Genomic DNA, 19,568 nt, shown 5'->3' on the forward strand with positions numbered 1-19,568 from the left:
GAGGACGACCTCCTCGACGAAACGCGCTCGCAACAAAAAACTTGCAAATAAAGAAAAAGGTTTTGTCGCGCAGGCATTTAACAATGTCGAGCAAATACACAAACACCAAAACCAAAAATTTGTTAAGTTAAAAACGAGCAAGCATAAAGACATGCATATTACAAACAGGCATAACTTAGCAAAAACAAAGAGCAATAACATAAACATACACACGAGGAGAATAAAATTGACGAGCAGGATTAAAGAACGAGCATCAATATTATAAATTACCGGGCATTAAAAACCCATTTGTCAAATATTACATAGTCGGGCACGCAGGCCCCCAAAAATAAATTGTCATGAAGCAAAAAAGACGAATAAAGTACAAGTCATTGGCGCGCAGGCCCAAATAAAACACCGGGGAGGATCAGGAGCTTTCATCATGACCCTCTGGGTTGCCCTCCGGTGCCCTCTCCTCCCCGACAACTTCCTCTTCGACTTCCTCATCCTCCTCGTCCTCATCATCAACCGCCTCTTCATCCAACTTTTCCTCCTCGAGCTCCATTTGCTTATACTCTTCAGGAATAACAATCTGCCCGTTCTCAACCCGTTTGAGCTTGTGAATGCCATCAGTAATCAAGCCATGCTCGGCATTCACAACCCTGAGTTGGGCGATCGCATTCTTCCACCCGTGCACCATACTCGCCAACATCAAGCCCCCTTGCCTTTTGATTTCCTTCACCAAGTCTCCTCGAGTTACAAACTTGAGAGTTTCCTCCTTCTCATCCTCAAGAGGGGCACACTTGGCTTGCAACATAGCCACTTCTTCCATCAGCTTACCCCTCTGCTCGGCACTGCTGACTTTCAGGTCCTCGAGCACCTTATTCGTCTTCTCCAGCTGCTCAGCGGTAAGTCGGGCCTCCTCCATATTCTTGAAATAATTTTCCTGCTTGCTCCTAAGGTCGAGCAGATCATTTTCCAACAGAGCAATCTCAGCCTCCAGCTTCCTGTTTTTAGCGGCCAGCTTCTCAGCCTCGAGAGTTGGTCCCCCTTCATTGAGCACCAAGGCTGTCTCCGCCAGACGGATGACAGCAGCAACATCCTCATTAAGCTGCTTCTGTCGGGCAGATGCAGAAGCGGCCAGTATAAAAGCCTTCTCTGAAGCGGGCACCTGGAGGGGATTCTTATCAAAGTATTTCTGGTCGCTCAAACATGCGGGGAGAACGAAGCCACCGTCCCCCTCTGACAAGTCGACGATAGGCGTCATCTGCTCCTCCCGCTGCCTCTTCGAACGACCACCCGGGGTCCCAGCTGAACTGCCTACCGGGGAAGATTGGGAGACGCTCCCCGAAGCACCCTGATCGCCCATCAAAATGGTTGGCTTGGCCCTCCTCGCCTTTTTCTTTGATTTCTCCCCCTTTTGCTCAGCAGCTATCCTCATCAGCTCGGAGGCAAGATCAGCCATTCTACCTGCAAAGTTAGAAACGTGGTCAGAAATACGGGGAGAAATTCAAAACATCAAAAGTGCTGAACAATAAAAAAGTAAAAAACGGGCAGGAATCAAAGTAGATACCCAGCAAAGTGTTCTCAGCTGCAACAGTCTTGCACGACAATAATAATCTGGTATTAACGAAACGAGGTTCGATCCTCGGTCTACCGTGCTTATCCAAAGCAACCTCCCCCAAACTAGTCACGACCTTACACGGCTTAAAGCCGTCCACATAGGCCTTAAGCTTCTCAAAGCCTGCCATTTCGGCCGAGGTAAGATCCTCGGCAGCAGTCAGATACTCGTCGGTCCGCAAATCGAAGTGCTCCGACGACCACGACAATGGGAATCGGAGAACCCACTCCATCACTTGTTCCCCTTCCTCGTCCAACCGAGGAGTCCCATCCTCGAGAAATACAGGCCTCTCCACGTGCAGAGAGTCCATAGCAAACTCTGTCGTTGGCTTCACCACATAATACCTCTCCTTGAAACCCCGAGCAGACTCGACAAACATCTTAAAAATTTTGCTCGACTGGTGCTTCAAGGAAATCCAACCCTGCCGGTCCCCGACTTTCTGCCGTTGGATTTGGAAGATGTAGAAAAATAAGGCAACAGTAGCTTCCACCTCCAGATACCGACAAAGGATCTCATACGCCCGGATGAACGCCAACGAGTTCGGATGAAGCTGGGAAGGAGCCACTTTTAGCCGGCCAAAAATCCCGGCTTCAAGATCGTTGAAGGGCAGCCGAAATCCCAGCTCCTTAAACGCCATCTCGTACATAGTGAAGCTACATCCAGTGTACGACGAACAAATCCGCTCCCCTTCCGCGGGTGCGTGAACCTCCCAGTTGACCGCACCAGCCTCCTCGACGATAGTAAAAAGCCGGGGATCCTGGGCAGTGATCGTTGAAGCAATGCCCCGAGGCTCGGGCGCAACCCAGGCCAGCACTGGATCCGTTATGGTATCGACCAGCTTATGTTTTGACGTTGCTTGGCTCCCCGTCATTTCCTCTGTATCTGACATTTTGAAAACCTGAAAAGCAGCGAAAAGACAGTGAATTCGACAATAATCAAATCCACCCTTTCACCGCAGATCAAGTGAAAGGGCGTAGGATAGGGCGAGGACGCTGTCCCCGACCATAAGCCCTTATCAAAATGGCAAACTAAAGCAAAACAGAGGAAGCGGGGAGAACTATTTTACAAAGCCTAAAAACGGGGAGAGGCTCCCCGACAAAGAGTTTTTTACAAACTCATGTATCTACCAAATTTCCCAGCGAAATAACGGGGAGAAGGTCCCCTAAAAACGGGGAGAGGCTCCCCGACAAAGAGTTTTCTTCAAATAGATATTCTCAACGACATAACGGGGAGAAGGTCCCCGACATTCATACAATTCGCAAAGACACTTAAATATTCGCGAAGGCAAAAACGGGGAGAAGCTCCCCGACATAAGGGTCAACTAACCTAGCTTTTTGCTACAATAAACGGGGAGAGGAAACAACATTCCCCTCCCCGACAAAAAACATAGAATTCCAGAAATCTATGAAATCTATGAATGTTGTTCATCATCTTCATGGTGTTCATCACCATTTTCCAGAAATTCATCACTATCTACCCCTGTTTCCCAGAAAACCCATCGCGGTTCATCAATACTCATCATTTTTCCAGAAAAACTTCATCACAACGAAGAAACGGAAAAGGGGAAAGCCTAAATCATGATACAAAATCATCGTTTAACAGTAATCCTACCACACAACTAAACACTAAATCACACTAAACTAAAAGGTTTAGAACCACCAAACATAGTGAAAAATGGGTCACAAAAAACCCAAAACAGAACATAAACCCAAAATAACCCAAAGATTGGCTCTAAATCTGAATGCACTCAAAGCAAAAACACAAATCAAAAGGCATAAATTTGGAAATCAAAACAGAGTAGAACACATTACCTGTTTGAAGGAAGACTTGAAGCACAAAAAAGTAGAAGCTTTGGTAAACTCTGAACCTTCGAAAAGCAAAAAGCAAGCAGCAACAAGTGCAGAGGAAACAAAGAGGCGAAGAAGGGAAAAGTTGCAAATGACCTTTCTTCCCCCTATTTATAGACTCTCCAAACCCTGCACCTGCATCACAAAAAGATACGCCCTTTCCATCCTCCACCGTTGATAAAATCCAACGGTCACGATCAAAAGCCATTAAGCGGCCCTGATTGAATCTCATGAGAAAACCAAAGGACGAATCGATCCAACGATCCACAAGCCTCCTCGTAAAACGAAGCAACGATCACATTTCCCCAAGTCATAATTGCACTTTTTAATAAAGGTGACACATGGCAGCAGCAGACGAAACGTCTGTCTTTTCATTTCCCATCAAACAGACGATACGATTCCCGAGGGACTTATCGTTATCCCCAGCGCAAATGTCTCCTCGACTCCGCGAGCAGGCGAAAATCACGGGCAGTTAAGGCAAACTTCATAAGCAAACGTGCCCGTAAAAACAGGCAGCATCAACAAGATGCAATTAACACAACACTTCCTCGACAAACCGTCGAGGAACGTAAAAGCAAATGACTTTCAAAGGCAAAATCCCTTCCCCGTAATTTCCTCCACGAACATCCTGGCACGCGTCACGAGCAAAGGGAAGCTTCCCCCTTTTTGATAACTCTCCTCGTCGTGCCAAGGAGGAATTTACGAGCAACGTACAGTTGCGCTCCTCGCGCAAACAAGCAACAAGCATAATCAATGTATTATAAACTCCTCCTAGGATTGCCGGGGAAAACATCTCCTCGACATGCGGGCCTGAATCTTAAGTCATTACTCCTACGCCTAGGAGCAACGACTTGGGGGGCTCCTGTTCTGGACTGGGCCAAGAGCTGGCCCAATCACTTATGCCCGACATTTGGGGCACAGCCCACTAAGGGGAGACTTCCCCGACACGTCAGCCAATGACGTGCCCTGCTCGACATAATGGGTAAGCAGCACGTTTAGCACGTGCTCATATACCCGCGCATGTTGATCCGTTCACCGTAGCTTAACAGCTAAGCAGCACGTTTAGCACGTGCTCCCTTATCCAGCCACAGCTGTCACGGAGCCTATCCCTTACCCGCGAATAGCGGAACGGCTCCAACCAAGATAGAGGCAAATAACGGCCTTCCCCTACGATACGGGGACTATCTTGGCAGTTGAGTCTATTGGGCCGATTATCCCGGCCCAATAGACCAACCTTTGGCCCAGCGCTGGGGGCACTATATAAGCTCTCCTATACAGGAGAGCCAGGTATTAAAAACCATTCTACACTTTCTTTCTCTCTCTTCTTTTGTATCTCTCTGTTCACTTTGCTGACTTAGGCATCGGAGCACCTGCAGGTACAAACCCCCCCTTCGGTGTGGACGCTTGCTCAACGGACCGGCCATCAATCTATTCTGATCACCAGGTACGATCAGCATAAGTGGTGCATGAGTTTTTCTTTTTCTTTTTTCTTTGTTGAATATAGTTTTTCTTTTTCTTGATAAAAGGCACGAGTTTTTTGAGATACACGATTTGCAATAGCCATAAACATGTTGTTCACCTGTCGCTTCTTTATTTTATATTTTTGTTGAAAAAATTTATCTTTACTTTTGCAAAAACAAATGTCTCTATCTTAGGTTGGACCAATTACTTGTGCTGGGTCTACAGCTCATTTTATGTCATTGTTGATATAAATAAACAACAGTAATGCTAAATGGTGTCGATCAGACACTAATTAAAAAAAATTTTAAAAAAAATTTAAAAGTGTGTTTTTTTTTTTTATATATTTTTACAAAATGAATTACACAAATTTCAAAAGTTTTTTTTATCTTATTTAATTTTTCAACTAGTTCTTTAATATTCTAATTATCATTTTCCAATAAACACACATGAATATATATATTTTTTAAGCAAAGGAAGCTTGCCAAGGAAGCAAGCCCCATGAAAATATATATTAAGATCAAACACACATGAATATAGAAAAGAAGAAGAAAGAAAGAAAATAAAGAAAAATATTATATAGGGGTGTTCAAATTCAAACCGATTCAAATAAAAATCGTAATCCTATCAAAAAATCGAATATTTTTGAATGTGTTTGGATGTCTTTTTGTGAAAATTGCTCAATTGAATTAAATTTTGAATTGATATTTCAACACCTATACAAACCACATAGATTTATTGAAGGAAAATTTCAATTGTAATGTATTTCAAGTTTCAACTCAAAGGAAAGTGGAAATCGGAATAAGAAAACAGGCATAATAATATTAATTAACATTTATAATTGATCCAACTAGATGATGAGTCTGGTTATGGTGCATAAGTCAAACTTATGTACAATGCATAAGTAATGAAAATTACTCAACCCACTCTCCATTTACTCCATGCACCCCATATGATACCCCATTACTCGCGCGCCCCTATTTACTTTGCGTGCCCCCATATGCTACCTCATTACTCGCACGCCCCCCATTTGCTTAGCGCACCCCTCAATTATTTTTCTTTTTCTCCTAGATTTCTTACGAGCGCCCCCCCCCCCCCCCCCCCCCCCCCCAGTTTTTTTCCTCCCCCAGATTTCTAGCGCGACCCCCAGTTTTTTTTCCTCCTCCAGATTTCTAGCGCATCTCCCAAATTTCTAACGCGCCCCCAATTTCCAATTAAATAATATAACTTTTGTTCCTTTGAAGTACATATTATAAGAATCTATTTTCAATTAATTGTGTTGGATGATTATATAGTCATATTTTAATTTAAAATTATATACTAAAACATGTACTGTAATTATGGTTTCATTTATCACAATTAACATAAATCATTCGACGAAACCATTGGTTTTTTGTTTTAGGCTTAAATGCAGTTTTACCCCATATTTTGAATAAATTTGGAATTTTACCCCCTATTTCACTAAAACGGTAATTAATCTCTCTATGTAACTCCAAATTTAGTGGAGTTTGATTCTATGGAAAGCTAACTCGATTACGATCAATTTGGTACCAGTTTGGTGAATTATTGATAAAAATTGAGTTATGTGCGAAGCTTTGAAGTTGAGGCTCATAAGCAAACTGATACCTCAATTTTGGTAACTCAATTTTGATCAATAATTCTCTAAACTGGTACCAAAATGACCTTAATCGAGTTAACTTTCCACATAATCAAACTCCACTAAATTTGGAGTCACATAGAAAAATTAATTACCGTTTTAGTTAAATAGGGGGGTAAAATTCCGATTTATTCAAAATAAAGGGATAAAACTGCATTTAAGCCTTTATTTTATTACAAAACCATTAGACAATTTTTTTAGTTTCACATAGAAAACTATCAAAACCATTAAACCGTACTTATGGTTTCAGTAATAATCAGTATTTAAAATCATTAAACATTTAGTGTAAAACCATTTTACAATACAAATGGTTTCAGTGTATAACTATCTGAAACCATTTAACCAGCATAATGGTTTCCAAGATTTTTAAAACCATAAAAACACAATATTGGTTTCAGTAAACACATAAAACTATTTTACAATACAAATGGTTTCACTGTTTAACTCTCTAAAACCATTTAAGCAGCATAATTATTTTCAGAATAATATTGCATAAACAGTATATATATATATATATATATATATATATATATATATATATATATATATATATATATATATATATATATATATATATATATATATATATATATATGTTTCTCTCACCTTAGTATTTATATAAAACCATTTAACAATACTAATGGTTTCAGTGTATAATATCTTGAAACCATTTAACATACCAAATAGGATGAGATTCCGAAAATACCAAATAGGATTAATATTAGTTTGTCTAGCTTTATCGTTCGATTATTCGAGGGTTGAGCGGATGTAAACCCGTCGGTCCCCTTTTTAATCCAATTTTATTTATTAATTTTATTTGCGGAAGACAAACAACCGGTAAACAAAGCGCACGACCAACATTCGGTCATTCGAGGGTTTAGCGGATGTAAACCCGTCGGTCCCATTTTAAATCCAAATTATTTAATTACACTTTGTTTTGTAGGTTTTTATCATTTTTTGATTTTTTGGTTTAAATTAAATAAATAAGATAATAAATAAATAAACAAATAACATCACAAGGGTGCATAAAGTAAGCAGGAGAGGTGCATGTAGCATGAAAGAATACAGGCCCAACCCACAAGAAGGCCAAGCGCAACAACAAACAAATAAAACAGGGGGATGATCTGGGATGTTTGATTAATCAGACGACTCATGCTTGATCAGGAGGGTGGAAGCACTAAGATTGCTTGATCAAGAATCAAAGGCTAAAATGGAATGGCGCGTGGAAGTAACGATGCGCACATGCGTAGGGGATTAGAGTCCTGCCTTATGCACCATGCATAAGGAAAACACTTATGCCTGATAACTTTTGCCCATATGATGATATGCTATATGTCTTTATATATTAACATTACACATGTATACAATATTTATTTATTATAATAATTAAGTAGTTTCTTGATGAGATAATCTGATGTAGGATGAGTCAATATTTGAAATTTTTTAAATGGGTGTTTTCTAGTTTTTAAAGGAGTTCACTTAGCTGTTTTGGTTAATTGGGCCTATGTCTTTCTGTCTGTTTTTATGTTTGTCGGCCTTTGAGTACTACTGTTGTTTCTTGTTTGATGTTTACTTTTGCCATCCTATTTCATTTCTCGTGCTTCCTACAAAATTACTATCAAAATATTTTCGTCCGTTACTTAGGTAGTCGACAGAGGAGGCTCGCATGCATGTGCGAGGTGTGCGACGGCTTAGGGCCTCAAAATTTTGAGGGCCTCAACTCAAAATTTTGAGGTCCAATAGTATTACTTATATATTATTTATACCTATAAAATATCAGATGTATATTAATAGATTAATTTTTAGGCTATAAAATAATAGTTATATATTGTTAATGTTCATAAATATCATGAGTATCAATATATTAGTTATCTATACTCGTAAATATAGTTCTAGTCCATTTTAATCTTTGCATAAAATTTAATCTTAGATTATGATGTTCCTTTTTGACGTTATATTCAAAGATAATTATTTTGTATTTCTTGTTCCATTTAATTTAATGTAAGATTTAATATTGAAAATTTATATGTTTACAAGAATGTTTTTTTATATTACATGCAATTTAAATCGATAATTTTTTTAATTTTTTTTATTAAGGGGCCACTTTTATATTTTGCACAGAGCCTCCTAAAACTCGGAGACGCCCCTGGTAGTCGACACCCCCAATAACAATCTACCATTATAACGTTCGCTATTTAAGTAGCGGAAAGATAAAATGAAAAACGTATAGGACGCGCGAGTAACTGATAGGGTAGCAAAAATAAATCTCTTATTGTTTCCTTGATTTTTCCTACTTCCTTGAGGTTTTCTCCTTCTTTGTAATCTTGGAAGGTAATTGGTACACCTTTTTATCAATATATTATTTTAGCCTCTTTAAAAAAAAAACCGTCTGAAACCTATCGCTTCAACAAAAAATGTTTGAAATCTGGTGCTAAAATTGCAAACTAATGAAGTATAAATTAACATATCACTTTATCTTATTTTTTATGCAAAAAGTTCACAATTTTTATGGTAAAATGCATGAGTTGAAACCAAAATTACAATAAATATAAAATCAGTATCCAAAAAGTTTGACTTAAAATAATGGTCCATAAAATATAAATTTTGGCATGCAGCAGTGTTAAAATTCTTAGGGAGAGTTTGCCACCCATTTGGGTCTCACAAGGCTCGAGGGATTAGTCTCTGCAGTTACGCGTAGAGGATACCCGATTTAAAAAAAAAAGTAAAAGAAAATTGGCAGAGAGTTTTCAGAGCATTTTTTCCATGTCAAGCATGTGTGTTAAAATGTGTATACATGTTCATATGAGTCACCAAATTAGTTAGGTTTCATATGAAATTGAGTATGTGTTTTAACTCCTTCGACGCTTTTAAAATTTAGTGCAAATTACTTGAGTAGTCACAAACATTCAATTTTTAATTTATAAAGGAGATACATGTGTAATTTGTTGTATATTTTAACTAAGTAATTTATTTTAAAGTTAATTATTGTATAATGATTACTTTTAGACCAAGTCATAACATAGTACACGTTTTATTTAATTTCTATTTACTTGGTTTTTAATCCTAGTTATTAGGATTGGAGGTTATGTTTGGTAATATTTAATAGAGCATGAGTATATTATATAGAGAGATATGATTGTGTGGGACGAGAAAAAAAAGGGGACTTACTTCTTCCTTATGTTTTTAAACTCCACTATTAAATTGAGAAAATAATTTTTCCTCTTTCACGTACAATTGAGTTATCTTCCTGGATTACATCACCGGAGAATAGTAATATCTTGTCAGTTCTGTCACCTCGGATATGATTCATATCCGGGAAGGACATGTTGAATCCTGGGGGATTTGCGTCTATGCGGCGGATAAATCCTTAAGGACAGTGCGATCAGCACGCCTCAGGTATTGTTCCATAGTTCACTATTTTGCAGGTCATTCATGGTTGGTTTGAAAGTTCATGGTTGGTTATGTTGCTGTTGACTAAATCCAGAAAGATAAGTTCTACCATATCTATTCTTAATTTCATTATTATTACTTTATATAAATATGTGATTTATTATTGTGATTAGGTCCAATTTTTACGACAATCTTAAGGATTTATCTTTTTATTAATTAAACCCTAAATTGCTAGTTTCTATCGAGGTAGCATTCATCTGGACTGAGGACTAATTTTAATGAAATGAGGAGGTGAGTTTATGTTACAAACGGTGATGTTGTTCATACACGAGAAGTGCACTCAAAGAAAAAAAGGGCGTCATGTGTATTGAAGGAATTGAACGAACTCATTTAGCTTCATATGAGAGAATGTGGTAAAACAACCAAGTAAGTGATTGCAATTATGTTTAATATTTTAATTTGATTGTCACAATTTTTTATGAGCTATTGTGTGTGTACTAGTACCGATAAAAATGGTTATTGTCTACAAACTTTCATGAGAATAGTAAAAAAATTCAGAATGAGAAATTATGCAACTTGCATAAATAAGTATTGGTCCTTTTATATGTTACAACGGAGAACAAGTTTCAATTATTATTAATTTTGTGTTTGTGAGTTAGTGAGAAAGATATAAGAAAGACTCCCTATTTGATAGAGACTTTGACAACAAAATTTATAGATATATACATGCCTAATATATTGATGTGCTGCTGAAGTTTTTTACCAATGTATCTTGTGTGATGATTATCATTATTTCATTTTATTATTAATTTTTGGCTTTTGTCTATACGTTATAGTGTTATAAGTCATGAGACTTCAATAATTTAAATTGATGCTGAATTGATATTGGCTAAGTTTTCTCTTGTGATTCTAATAATTATATTATTCTGCCAAAATAAGATCTAAATTGAGAACATGATATATTGAGAATTATCACATGACTTGAGTGAAATTTGTGATAGCTGTGTATGAATATATAATGATGTGTATGTGCTCAAGAGTGATAATTTTTGGTGAAATTAGATTTCTAATTTTATGGATTAATTTGTCTATTACTGTATATACTTGCTATATGCACATACCTTGAAATCACTATCTAACATGTATATTGTGAGAATTTATTTTGGTATGTCATGGTTGAGATATTTTATTTTATCGTGGAAAATTCTTATTACATAATTATTATATTATTGATAATAAATTGAGAAATTCTTAGAGACACATACATTGTGATAGAGACGTTGTCGCTTAGAAAGCATTCTAAGTAGATTTATATAATAAATTTATAATTGGAGATGAACCAGTGAGATAAATCTATAAGTAGATTTATTTTATTGATGAATAAGTTGTCGCTTAGTAGCCATCTAAGTATACTTGTATAAACTTATTGTGAAAATCGAGTTTATTTTATAAACTTATGAAAATATGAGATTGATTGACTTTGAGACGTCTTAGTCAATATTAGTGAATTGATCGGATCCGTTGACTTAACCCCTGGGAAGAAAATTGATAGGAATGAATATGCCACTGGAAAACGACAAGTAACGGGAACCCAACCTTTGTGATTGGAGATCCCATGAAGAAGGTTCATATGGGTAAAAACAAGTTACTTGTTAGTTATGTTAGCACTAAAATTATTTTGTCCAATTTCTATGTGTTATGATAAGGGCTATGAGAAGTGCTAAATTAAAATTAATTTGAGGGGTAAGCTTTAAAGGCTTTTAATGGTTACCATAAGCCCTTATGGGTGGTGTATGGTTGTAGCATACACTAGATGGAATCACCTATATGAGTGTCAAGTGGGGCCGCTTGCATGAGACCGTGGCGGGTCTCTAGAGCACTCATGAAAACCAGGCACGCGCACGGCCTATTCGCGCAACACAGCGGCAACAACAAGAAATGTGGGGATGTAATGCGATTGATAGACCACTAACATACGCAAAGTTTCATTGGTTCATATAGCTTGCTACACCAATGTTACTGTGTGTTAAGTACTATCAGTCTAACACTGGTTCATATAGCTTGCTACACCAGTTTGATGCATTACATCAACGATGTTAATCTAGGAAATGATTTTGAGAACTCTTGTACTTTAAAATAAATTGTGGGGGATTGTTGTATATTTTAACTAAGTAATTTATTTTAAAGTTAATTATTGTATAATGATTACTTTTAGACCAAGTCATAACATAGTACACGTTTTATTTAATTTCTATTTACTTGGTTTTTAATCCTAGTTATTAGGATTGGAGGTTATGTTTGGTACTATTTAATAGAGCATGAGTATATTATATAGAGAGATATGATTGTGTGGGACGAGAAAATAAAAAGGGGACTTACTTCTTCCTTATGTTTTTAAACTCCACTATTAAATTGAGAAAATAATTTTTCCTCTTTCAGGTACAATTGAGTTATCTTCCTGGATTACATCACCGGAGAATAGTAATATCTTGTCAGTTCTGTCACCTCGGATATGATTCATATCCGGGAAGGACATGTTGAATCCTGGGGGATTTGCGTCTATGCGGCGGATAAATCCTTAAGGACAGTGCGATCATCACGCCTCAGGTATTGTTCCATAGTTCACTATTTTGCAGGTCATTCATGGTTGGTTTGAAAGTTCATGGTTGGTTATGTTGCTGTTGACTAAATCCAGAAAGATAAGTTCTACCATATCTATTCTTAATTTCATTATTATTACTTTATATAAATATGTGATTTATTATTGTGATTAGGTCCAATTTTTACGACAATTTGAGGCGACGTCAAATAAAAATTTTGTATTCCGTAGATTAGGTAGTGTGATTTGATGAACATAATTAGAATGCGTATGGATGATAGAAATTAAGGATTTGAAGTAATTATGTATGTTTAAAGGAAGCAAATTACGTATGAACATGTATCATCAAAAGCTAAAGCTATGTTGCTAAACATAATAATTTTGCCGAACTTAACCGTTTTTCTTCCTTGTTTATACGTGGTTTTTCCGTGAAATATTTAGTTATATTCACTAAAAATACGGTATGTTATTAGATTTCTAACATAGGAATCAACATGATATGATCATCACCAGGTTGATATGCATTAGTCATCATGACTACCATGTATGCCGGTATTTGTTCCAAATTCAACATCAATTAATGAATCAATATGTGCAATTGATGAAAATTAAGAAATATTAATTTCATCTATGGTTTATACATGAAGTTTGAACATTTTACCCTATTTTTTTTCCTTCTTTATATAAGTAGTAACACATGCTTGCTATAAAGTGGAGCTTAGACATGTGTGATCGGACACACACCCTAAACATGCATAGAACCACCACTTGGTCATAGAACTATAATTTTTTTTTTAAAATATTTTTTTTATATTTTTTTATATAATATTTGGTAATTCACCACAATGAAAACGGCATCTAGATAGCTTGTTAATTTTCCTTTATCATAATCAACAACTATATTGTCTATGGTTTTGTAGAAAAAAAATATACTCCTTTGAACTTAAACAATATATATTGTTAATTTATATTGTCTATGTCCCTGCAATATAAATATAAACAACCACATTCATGCAGGGACATAAACAATATAAATATACTCCTTTTAAAAATATATATATGCATGCTTAATTACATGTGTTTTAAGTAACATATTATTATGGTATGTCTTGAGAATTATTTACATTTGTATAGTCAATACTATAAAACAATGTAAAAAATGTCGTAATTAATTAACATTTGTATAGTCAATTTAAGAAAACCATATAATTGGTCATACAACAACTGTGACTAAAAAAATATCTTTATACTTAATCCCTGAAATAAGTGTTCTAAATGATACATATTGCTATCTAGTTTTGTGAAAAAAAGTGTTACACACGAAAAGATATATAGAAAGAAAATATTACTATATTTTTATCGTTGAGTAGCAGATTCACAATTATTTGCTCTAGGAAGAAAATAAAGTTTTACACATTTGGTTGAACTCTAAGTATTTTTTCACAAAAATTGCATAATCACTCAAGTAAACAACATGAGATATAATTAAACCATGACCTAGAAGATGACTTAGAAGAGAGTGAGTGAGAGAGATAATTTTTTTAAGGAAGTCAGTAACACCAGTGACTAGAATTGTTTTTCCACGAAAAAAATGCATGATGCTTTTGAATTCCATTACAAATTGTGGTATAAAAATTTTCAAAGAAAAAACGAAAAAACAAACTAGAAAGGAAGAAAGAACAGAGTATAGAATGCTGTTTAGTATTATACTAAACAACATTTTATACTCTGTTCTCACTTCCTTTCTTCTTTCTTTTTTCTCTTTTCCTTTGAAAAGTTTTCTACCCCAATTTGTAATGAAATTCAAAAGTATTGTGCATTTTCTTCATGTAAAAATAATTCTAATCACCGGTGTTACCAACTTCCTTAAAAAAAGTATCTCTCTCACTCTCTTTTAAGTCATCTTCTAGGTCATGATTTCATTATATACCATATATTTGCTTATTTGTGTGATTTTGTATATATCTTTTCGTACGTAAAACCCTTTTTCACAAAATTAGATAGCAATGTATCAGTTAGCCCACCTATTTCAAAGATTATATTGAGAAGATATATATACACCATGTGCTATATAACCGTTTTTAAAAGCAATAGTTAAGGCCTAAGAAATTGTTACTATAATAAAGGGTACGTTCCAATTCTTTGCTTAACTCACTAAATTAAAGCAGAATATGTAACTGAATTCATATTAATAAAAACGTAAATAAAGTTAATAGGAAGTTGTGGTTATAACCGTTAAGAGTCCCACATCAGTTGAAAGATGGTCTGACAAAGTGTTTATATACTAGAGGCAATCATCACCTTATAAGCCGGTTTTGTAAGGATGAGTTAGACCCAATACTCATTTCTAAGATGCTATCAGAGCCTCTCCACGATCCGTTGGACCACCTGTTATCAGGTTTTCGCTATCAGGCCACCTACCGTTTATATCCACGCACCAAGCCCAATAGTGCTGGGCGTGAGGGGGTGTGACAATCCTCATCTTACAAACCGGTTTTGTAAGGATGGGTTAGGCCCAATACTCATTTCTAAGAATAACTAAGTCAAACTTTTCTTTCATTTAGATCAATATTAATCACAAATAAAATATTTTTCTACTTTTCTCATTTAAAATTATTAGACACATATATATATTTAATCCTTTCGACCCGGTTCGACCCTGGTTCATGCGTTTTTTTGCCGGTCGGTTTCCTATCTGTTTTTTGCTCAAAACCGAACCCTTTTCATGACCGGTTCACGGTCCAACCGGCCGGTCCGGTCCGATTTTGATAACCTTGCTCAAAATTGAATGAAAAGAGTTTTATTATTTTTTGGAAAAGATGAAATAGAAGTGAAAATTTATATTAAAAAAAGTCAGTGCACCCGGTGCACTTGTTAAGCATACTCAAAATAGAAATAAAACATAAAGTTAATATTGATAAAAATAACTTTTTATACTTTCAATGCATTGAATGCACAAGTTTTAAGACAAAATTTTCTTATTTATATGTTTAACCAGTGCACCGAATGCACTATTTAACATTTTCCTAAAAAAAATTGGAATTGAGTGGTTGGACTTTTGCACATGAGATTAATTAGACAGTGGGCATTAGGCGGGACAATTAGAAGTTAGGAGGGAAACATGTTTTCTGTCATCTCGTTTAATTCAAAAAAATGTAGTTATGTATTCAGACTATTGAAATTCAACGGTTTATAAAAGTTTGTTATACGTTCAATTGAAGTTAATTATCAGAAAAAATATCAAACGATTTTGAATTTTTATAAAAATTTGAGTAATGTTACACCGCTCAATAATGCTTTAACGAATACAAATTTTACAAAATCCACCGTCGGATTGAAAACTTATATCGTATAGATCATCTATGTTGAATTGTATAAAAATCTAAAATCGTTTGATATGTTTTTTAAATAGATCAAGATTAACGGATATGAGGTTGCTAATTTACAACCAACTAAAAACATTAAGGTGTAAATTAGCAAAGCGCATCTTTTCACTTTGGACAAAAAACCCTTGACATTTAGTTATTTTATACTAGAAAATTTAGTTATTTTCTGAAGTTGTCTTTTCTTTTTTTTTCTAGGTTGTCTTTTTATTTTTTCTTCTTTTTCCTAGGTTGCCTTGTGTTTATTATGGTTGTATATATTTATAATTGTTTGTGTGTAAATTAGCAAATGGGTGCACATCATTTAATAAATTTTACCTAACTAACCCCAAATTTCTTATTGTTAAATAAGTAAATATCGAGGGTTTTTTTTATAATTGTTGGGATTTTGATAATTGTTGGGATATTTAGAAGAATTTTGGGTGGTGAAATGATTATTAGGATCCATTTCACTAAAAAAGACTAAATCAAATGAATCAAGTAAAAACTCAAACAACCAATCAAAATGCGCCATGTGTCCTGCACATGTACTTTTCAACTATGTTGAATTCTTTCAACACCTCTCTCCTCCACATCATTCAACACTCATTCAACACCCCACTCTAATCATTCAACACTCATTCAACACCATTGTACACTTTCTTTAGACCAAAGTCTTGTATTTTTGTATACTTGTTCAATAATTGAATATTCAATTTATGTGTACATAATATTTTCGATGAGATAATAAAATTGAATAAGCAATCCGACAGTGATACCGGTAGTTGATAGTAGCTAGGTAGTTAAGAAGTTCCTTACGCAAGTTGTATTTTAGATAGTGATAGTTAGCATGATTATGATCATCATAAGAACTAAGAATGTTATCAATATTAAGATTTATTCAAAAAAAAAAAATCAATATTAAGATTCATTTATTTTTGACAAGGTTTATTAAGATTATTAAGGTTTAAATATAGTTTTGTACTTCAAAATTTTACAATTGTTTAATTTTAGGTCCTAAGTTTTAAATTTTTTTTTTCTTTCACCACCAATTTAATCTGGCTCGGAGGTCAGTTCTAGCATTAAGTGGTTATAATCCCCTTCCGATCGCAGTTGCGGGGGATCGGACCGTAATTTTCCCTATAAGTTCGGCGCCAATCACCACTGAACCAACTAACGATTGGTTAATTCATGTTTTCAACTCACTAAGTTTTATAAATGTTTGATTTTGACCTTCTAAATTTCAATTGGAGAATGTTAACATATGCCCTCAAGACACATGTTAAGGAAGCAAAAATAGAAATTATTAAATGTTAATTTGTGCATTTTGACTTTTGAAGTATTAAATTTCTTGTATCATTAAATGTTGAATTTCTATTTTGCTACTCCCTCCGTCCCAAAATATAAGCAAAAATTGGTCAACCAAAATGAATGTATTTGGACTAAATTTTTAACCAAATACATCCACTTTGGTTGACCACTTTTTGCTTATATTTTGGGACGGAGGGAGTATATCTTAAGGGCACATGTTAACAAGACCCATTTCAATTACTCAATTTTAAATCTAAGATTAATTAAAGTTGTCCTTTTTCAGGTAGCGGCTATTTAAGACACATTATTTTCAAAAGTAAATACTTATTCCTTTTTATGGGTAATTTGATATCCTTATGTTTGTTTACAAAAACACTCACACATTGTTCCTGTTCTTGTTTATGGGTAATTTGATATCCTTATAAAATTATGTCTAGATACATCAAATATTCTACGAATCTAAAAAACAAACTTTTCTTATAATAAGGACCGAAGGAAGTATAATAGAAAGGAATCTGGATATTGACACACAACCCAAAAACAATTAAAAAATTATTAAAAAAATTAAAAAGACTTTACATGAAATTAAGGTTGCCCATAAGTTGTCCAAAAATAGTTGTCAACATATCATTTCTCTATATAATATTATCAGTCATTTAAAAAAAATTAAAAGGTGGACACTTCGGTACATAATTGTGAGCAACAGTTTGTTGTATTTTGTCAAAATGGTCCAAAATGTTAAATTGTTGTTAACTATGATGATATGTCCATTTTATGTTTTTTTTTTTTATGAAGAGTGTCCATTTTATCTTGTCACTCCTTTACTCATCCCACAAACAAGCTATTGACATGTTAAAATAATAACCATTATTTTATGTGTCCATCTTGCATTTATTCACATGTTGACATTATTTTAAGGAAAACAGAAAAAATTATATGTCAAATTATTAATTATATTTTACTTTTCTTAATAAATATATTTTTTTTCTTCGTTATAATATAAAACATATGGTGTATATATATATACTCTTATATGGAGTACTAAAAATCTTACATCCTATCTCTGCACACAAACTCCTACTCTCGTTCAATCTTACCACAAAAATACGAGTTATAGGATCCTCTTCATTTTCTCTCCTTTTAACCTCTATTAATACTATAGTTTTGAATAGTTTTCAAATACTAATAGTTGGACTCAATAAATGTTGCATTATTCTATTTATCACAAAACATTAGTAATGATAAAAATGGAGTCAATTATTTATTATTAATTTTTTTTTATAGATAAAAGATTGTATTATAATGGAGTCAATTACTTTGTTTCTCTGTGAAAAATTCTTCACCAATAAATTTCGTTACGTAATGTCACTGTGTCAGCATCTGTAGAATTATTATCATTACTTTTCCTACCCATGTTTAGAAGAAGCATTAACTTTTTGATAAGCACTACACGTAAAAAGAATAAAATCAAGAGATTAATAACGTACGTAACGCTTTCAACAATAAATTACATAATACATGCATGTGAAGTTAATCAATTTTATTGACAACATTGTAGGTCATTTGACAATTGAGCTTCAACCACTTTTCTATTGGACTCCAATCTTCTACCTGCCTCTATCGGTTCACCTAATTTTAAGGGGCAGTCTGTGTACGAGATTATTAATTCATCTATAGAGAATAAATAGGCAGGATAAGAATTAGGGACGGATCCATAAATCAATCATACGGAGGTTGAATTTCTTTTTTTAATAATAAATAATAGAGTTAAATATATTTTTTTTCTTATAAAATAACGAATTTTTATGTTTAGTCATATTAAATTTTAACTGAAAATATCCTCTAAAATCTTGTAGTTTGGTAAGAATAGTCCATATTTTCAAATATTTTTACAAAAAATTAATACTTTTAGTCCTCAAAATAATTGCTATAAAATACAAATATGGACTAAAAGTAAATTTTTTGAAGGACAGAACTTAAAAACTCTAAATTTTATAAAGACAAAAAATATATTTAACTCAAAATTATAAGATAAAGTCACAATAATTTATTTAGAAGTACCTAAAATAAGAGTAGGTAAATTAAGAAGTGTCATTAGCCATTCATATATATTAAAAGTTAAACATATTAAACATATTAAAAGTTGGAGCCCCGCTTATCAAAAAAAAAAAAAGTTGGAGCCCCGCTTGCCTCCCTTGAGTCCATCCCTGATAAGAATGAGTAGGTTTTGAGTTGACTAATGAGGAGTAGTATGGTATATCCATTCTCATACATGTTAGGAGTATTAAAACATTTAATACAGTTTTGAATTGAACCACTTTTGAAAAACAATTCAATTTATAAT

The 19,568-nt window shown here is 34.4% G+C and overlaps 1 protein-coding gene across 1 annotated transcript; it reads right to left on the minus strand.

Annotated features, from left to right (window-relative positions):
- Window positions 1-285: 285 nt before the first annotated feature.
- On the minus strand, window positions 286-3,655 carry LOC123896533. The gene is made up of 2 exons (XM_045946908.1): window positions 3,412-3,655; window positions 286-1,449 (listed from the first exon to the last, which is right to left on the minus strand). Exons 1-2 carry the CDS (start codon window positions 3,653-3,655, stop codon window positions 407-409), a joined length of 1,287 nt encoding a protein of 428 aa, XP_045802864.1. The 3' UTR covers window positions 286-406.
- Between the last annotated feature and the right edge of the window lie 15,913 nt (window positions 3,656-19,568).

The sequence above is a fragment of the Trifolium pratense genome, linkage group LG7 (genome assembly GCF_020283565.1).
Source record: "Trifolium pratense cultivar HEN17-A07 linkage group LG7, ARS_RC_1.1, whole genome shotgun sequence".
NCBI classification, from domain to species: Eukaryota; Viridiplantae; Streptophyta; class Magnoliopsida; order Fabales; family Fabaceae; genus Trifolium; species Trifolium pratense.

Bases quoted from the DNA above. Each gene is read 5' to 3' on its own strand.
- LOC123896533 (XM_045946908.1), bottom strand. From the start codon at position 3,655: ATGGCTTTTGATCGTGACCGTTGGATTTTATCAACGGTGGAGGATGGA. The intron at 1,450-3,411 runs GTAATGTGTTCT...CTAACTTTGCAG, and splicing joins TCAAGTCTTCCTTCAAACAG to GTAGAATGGCTGATCTTGCC.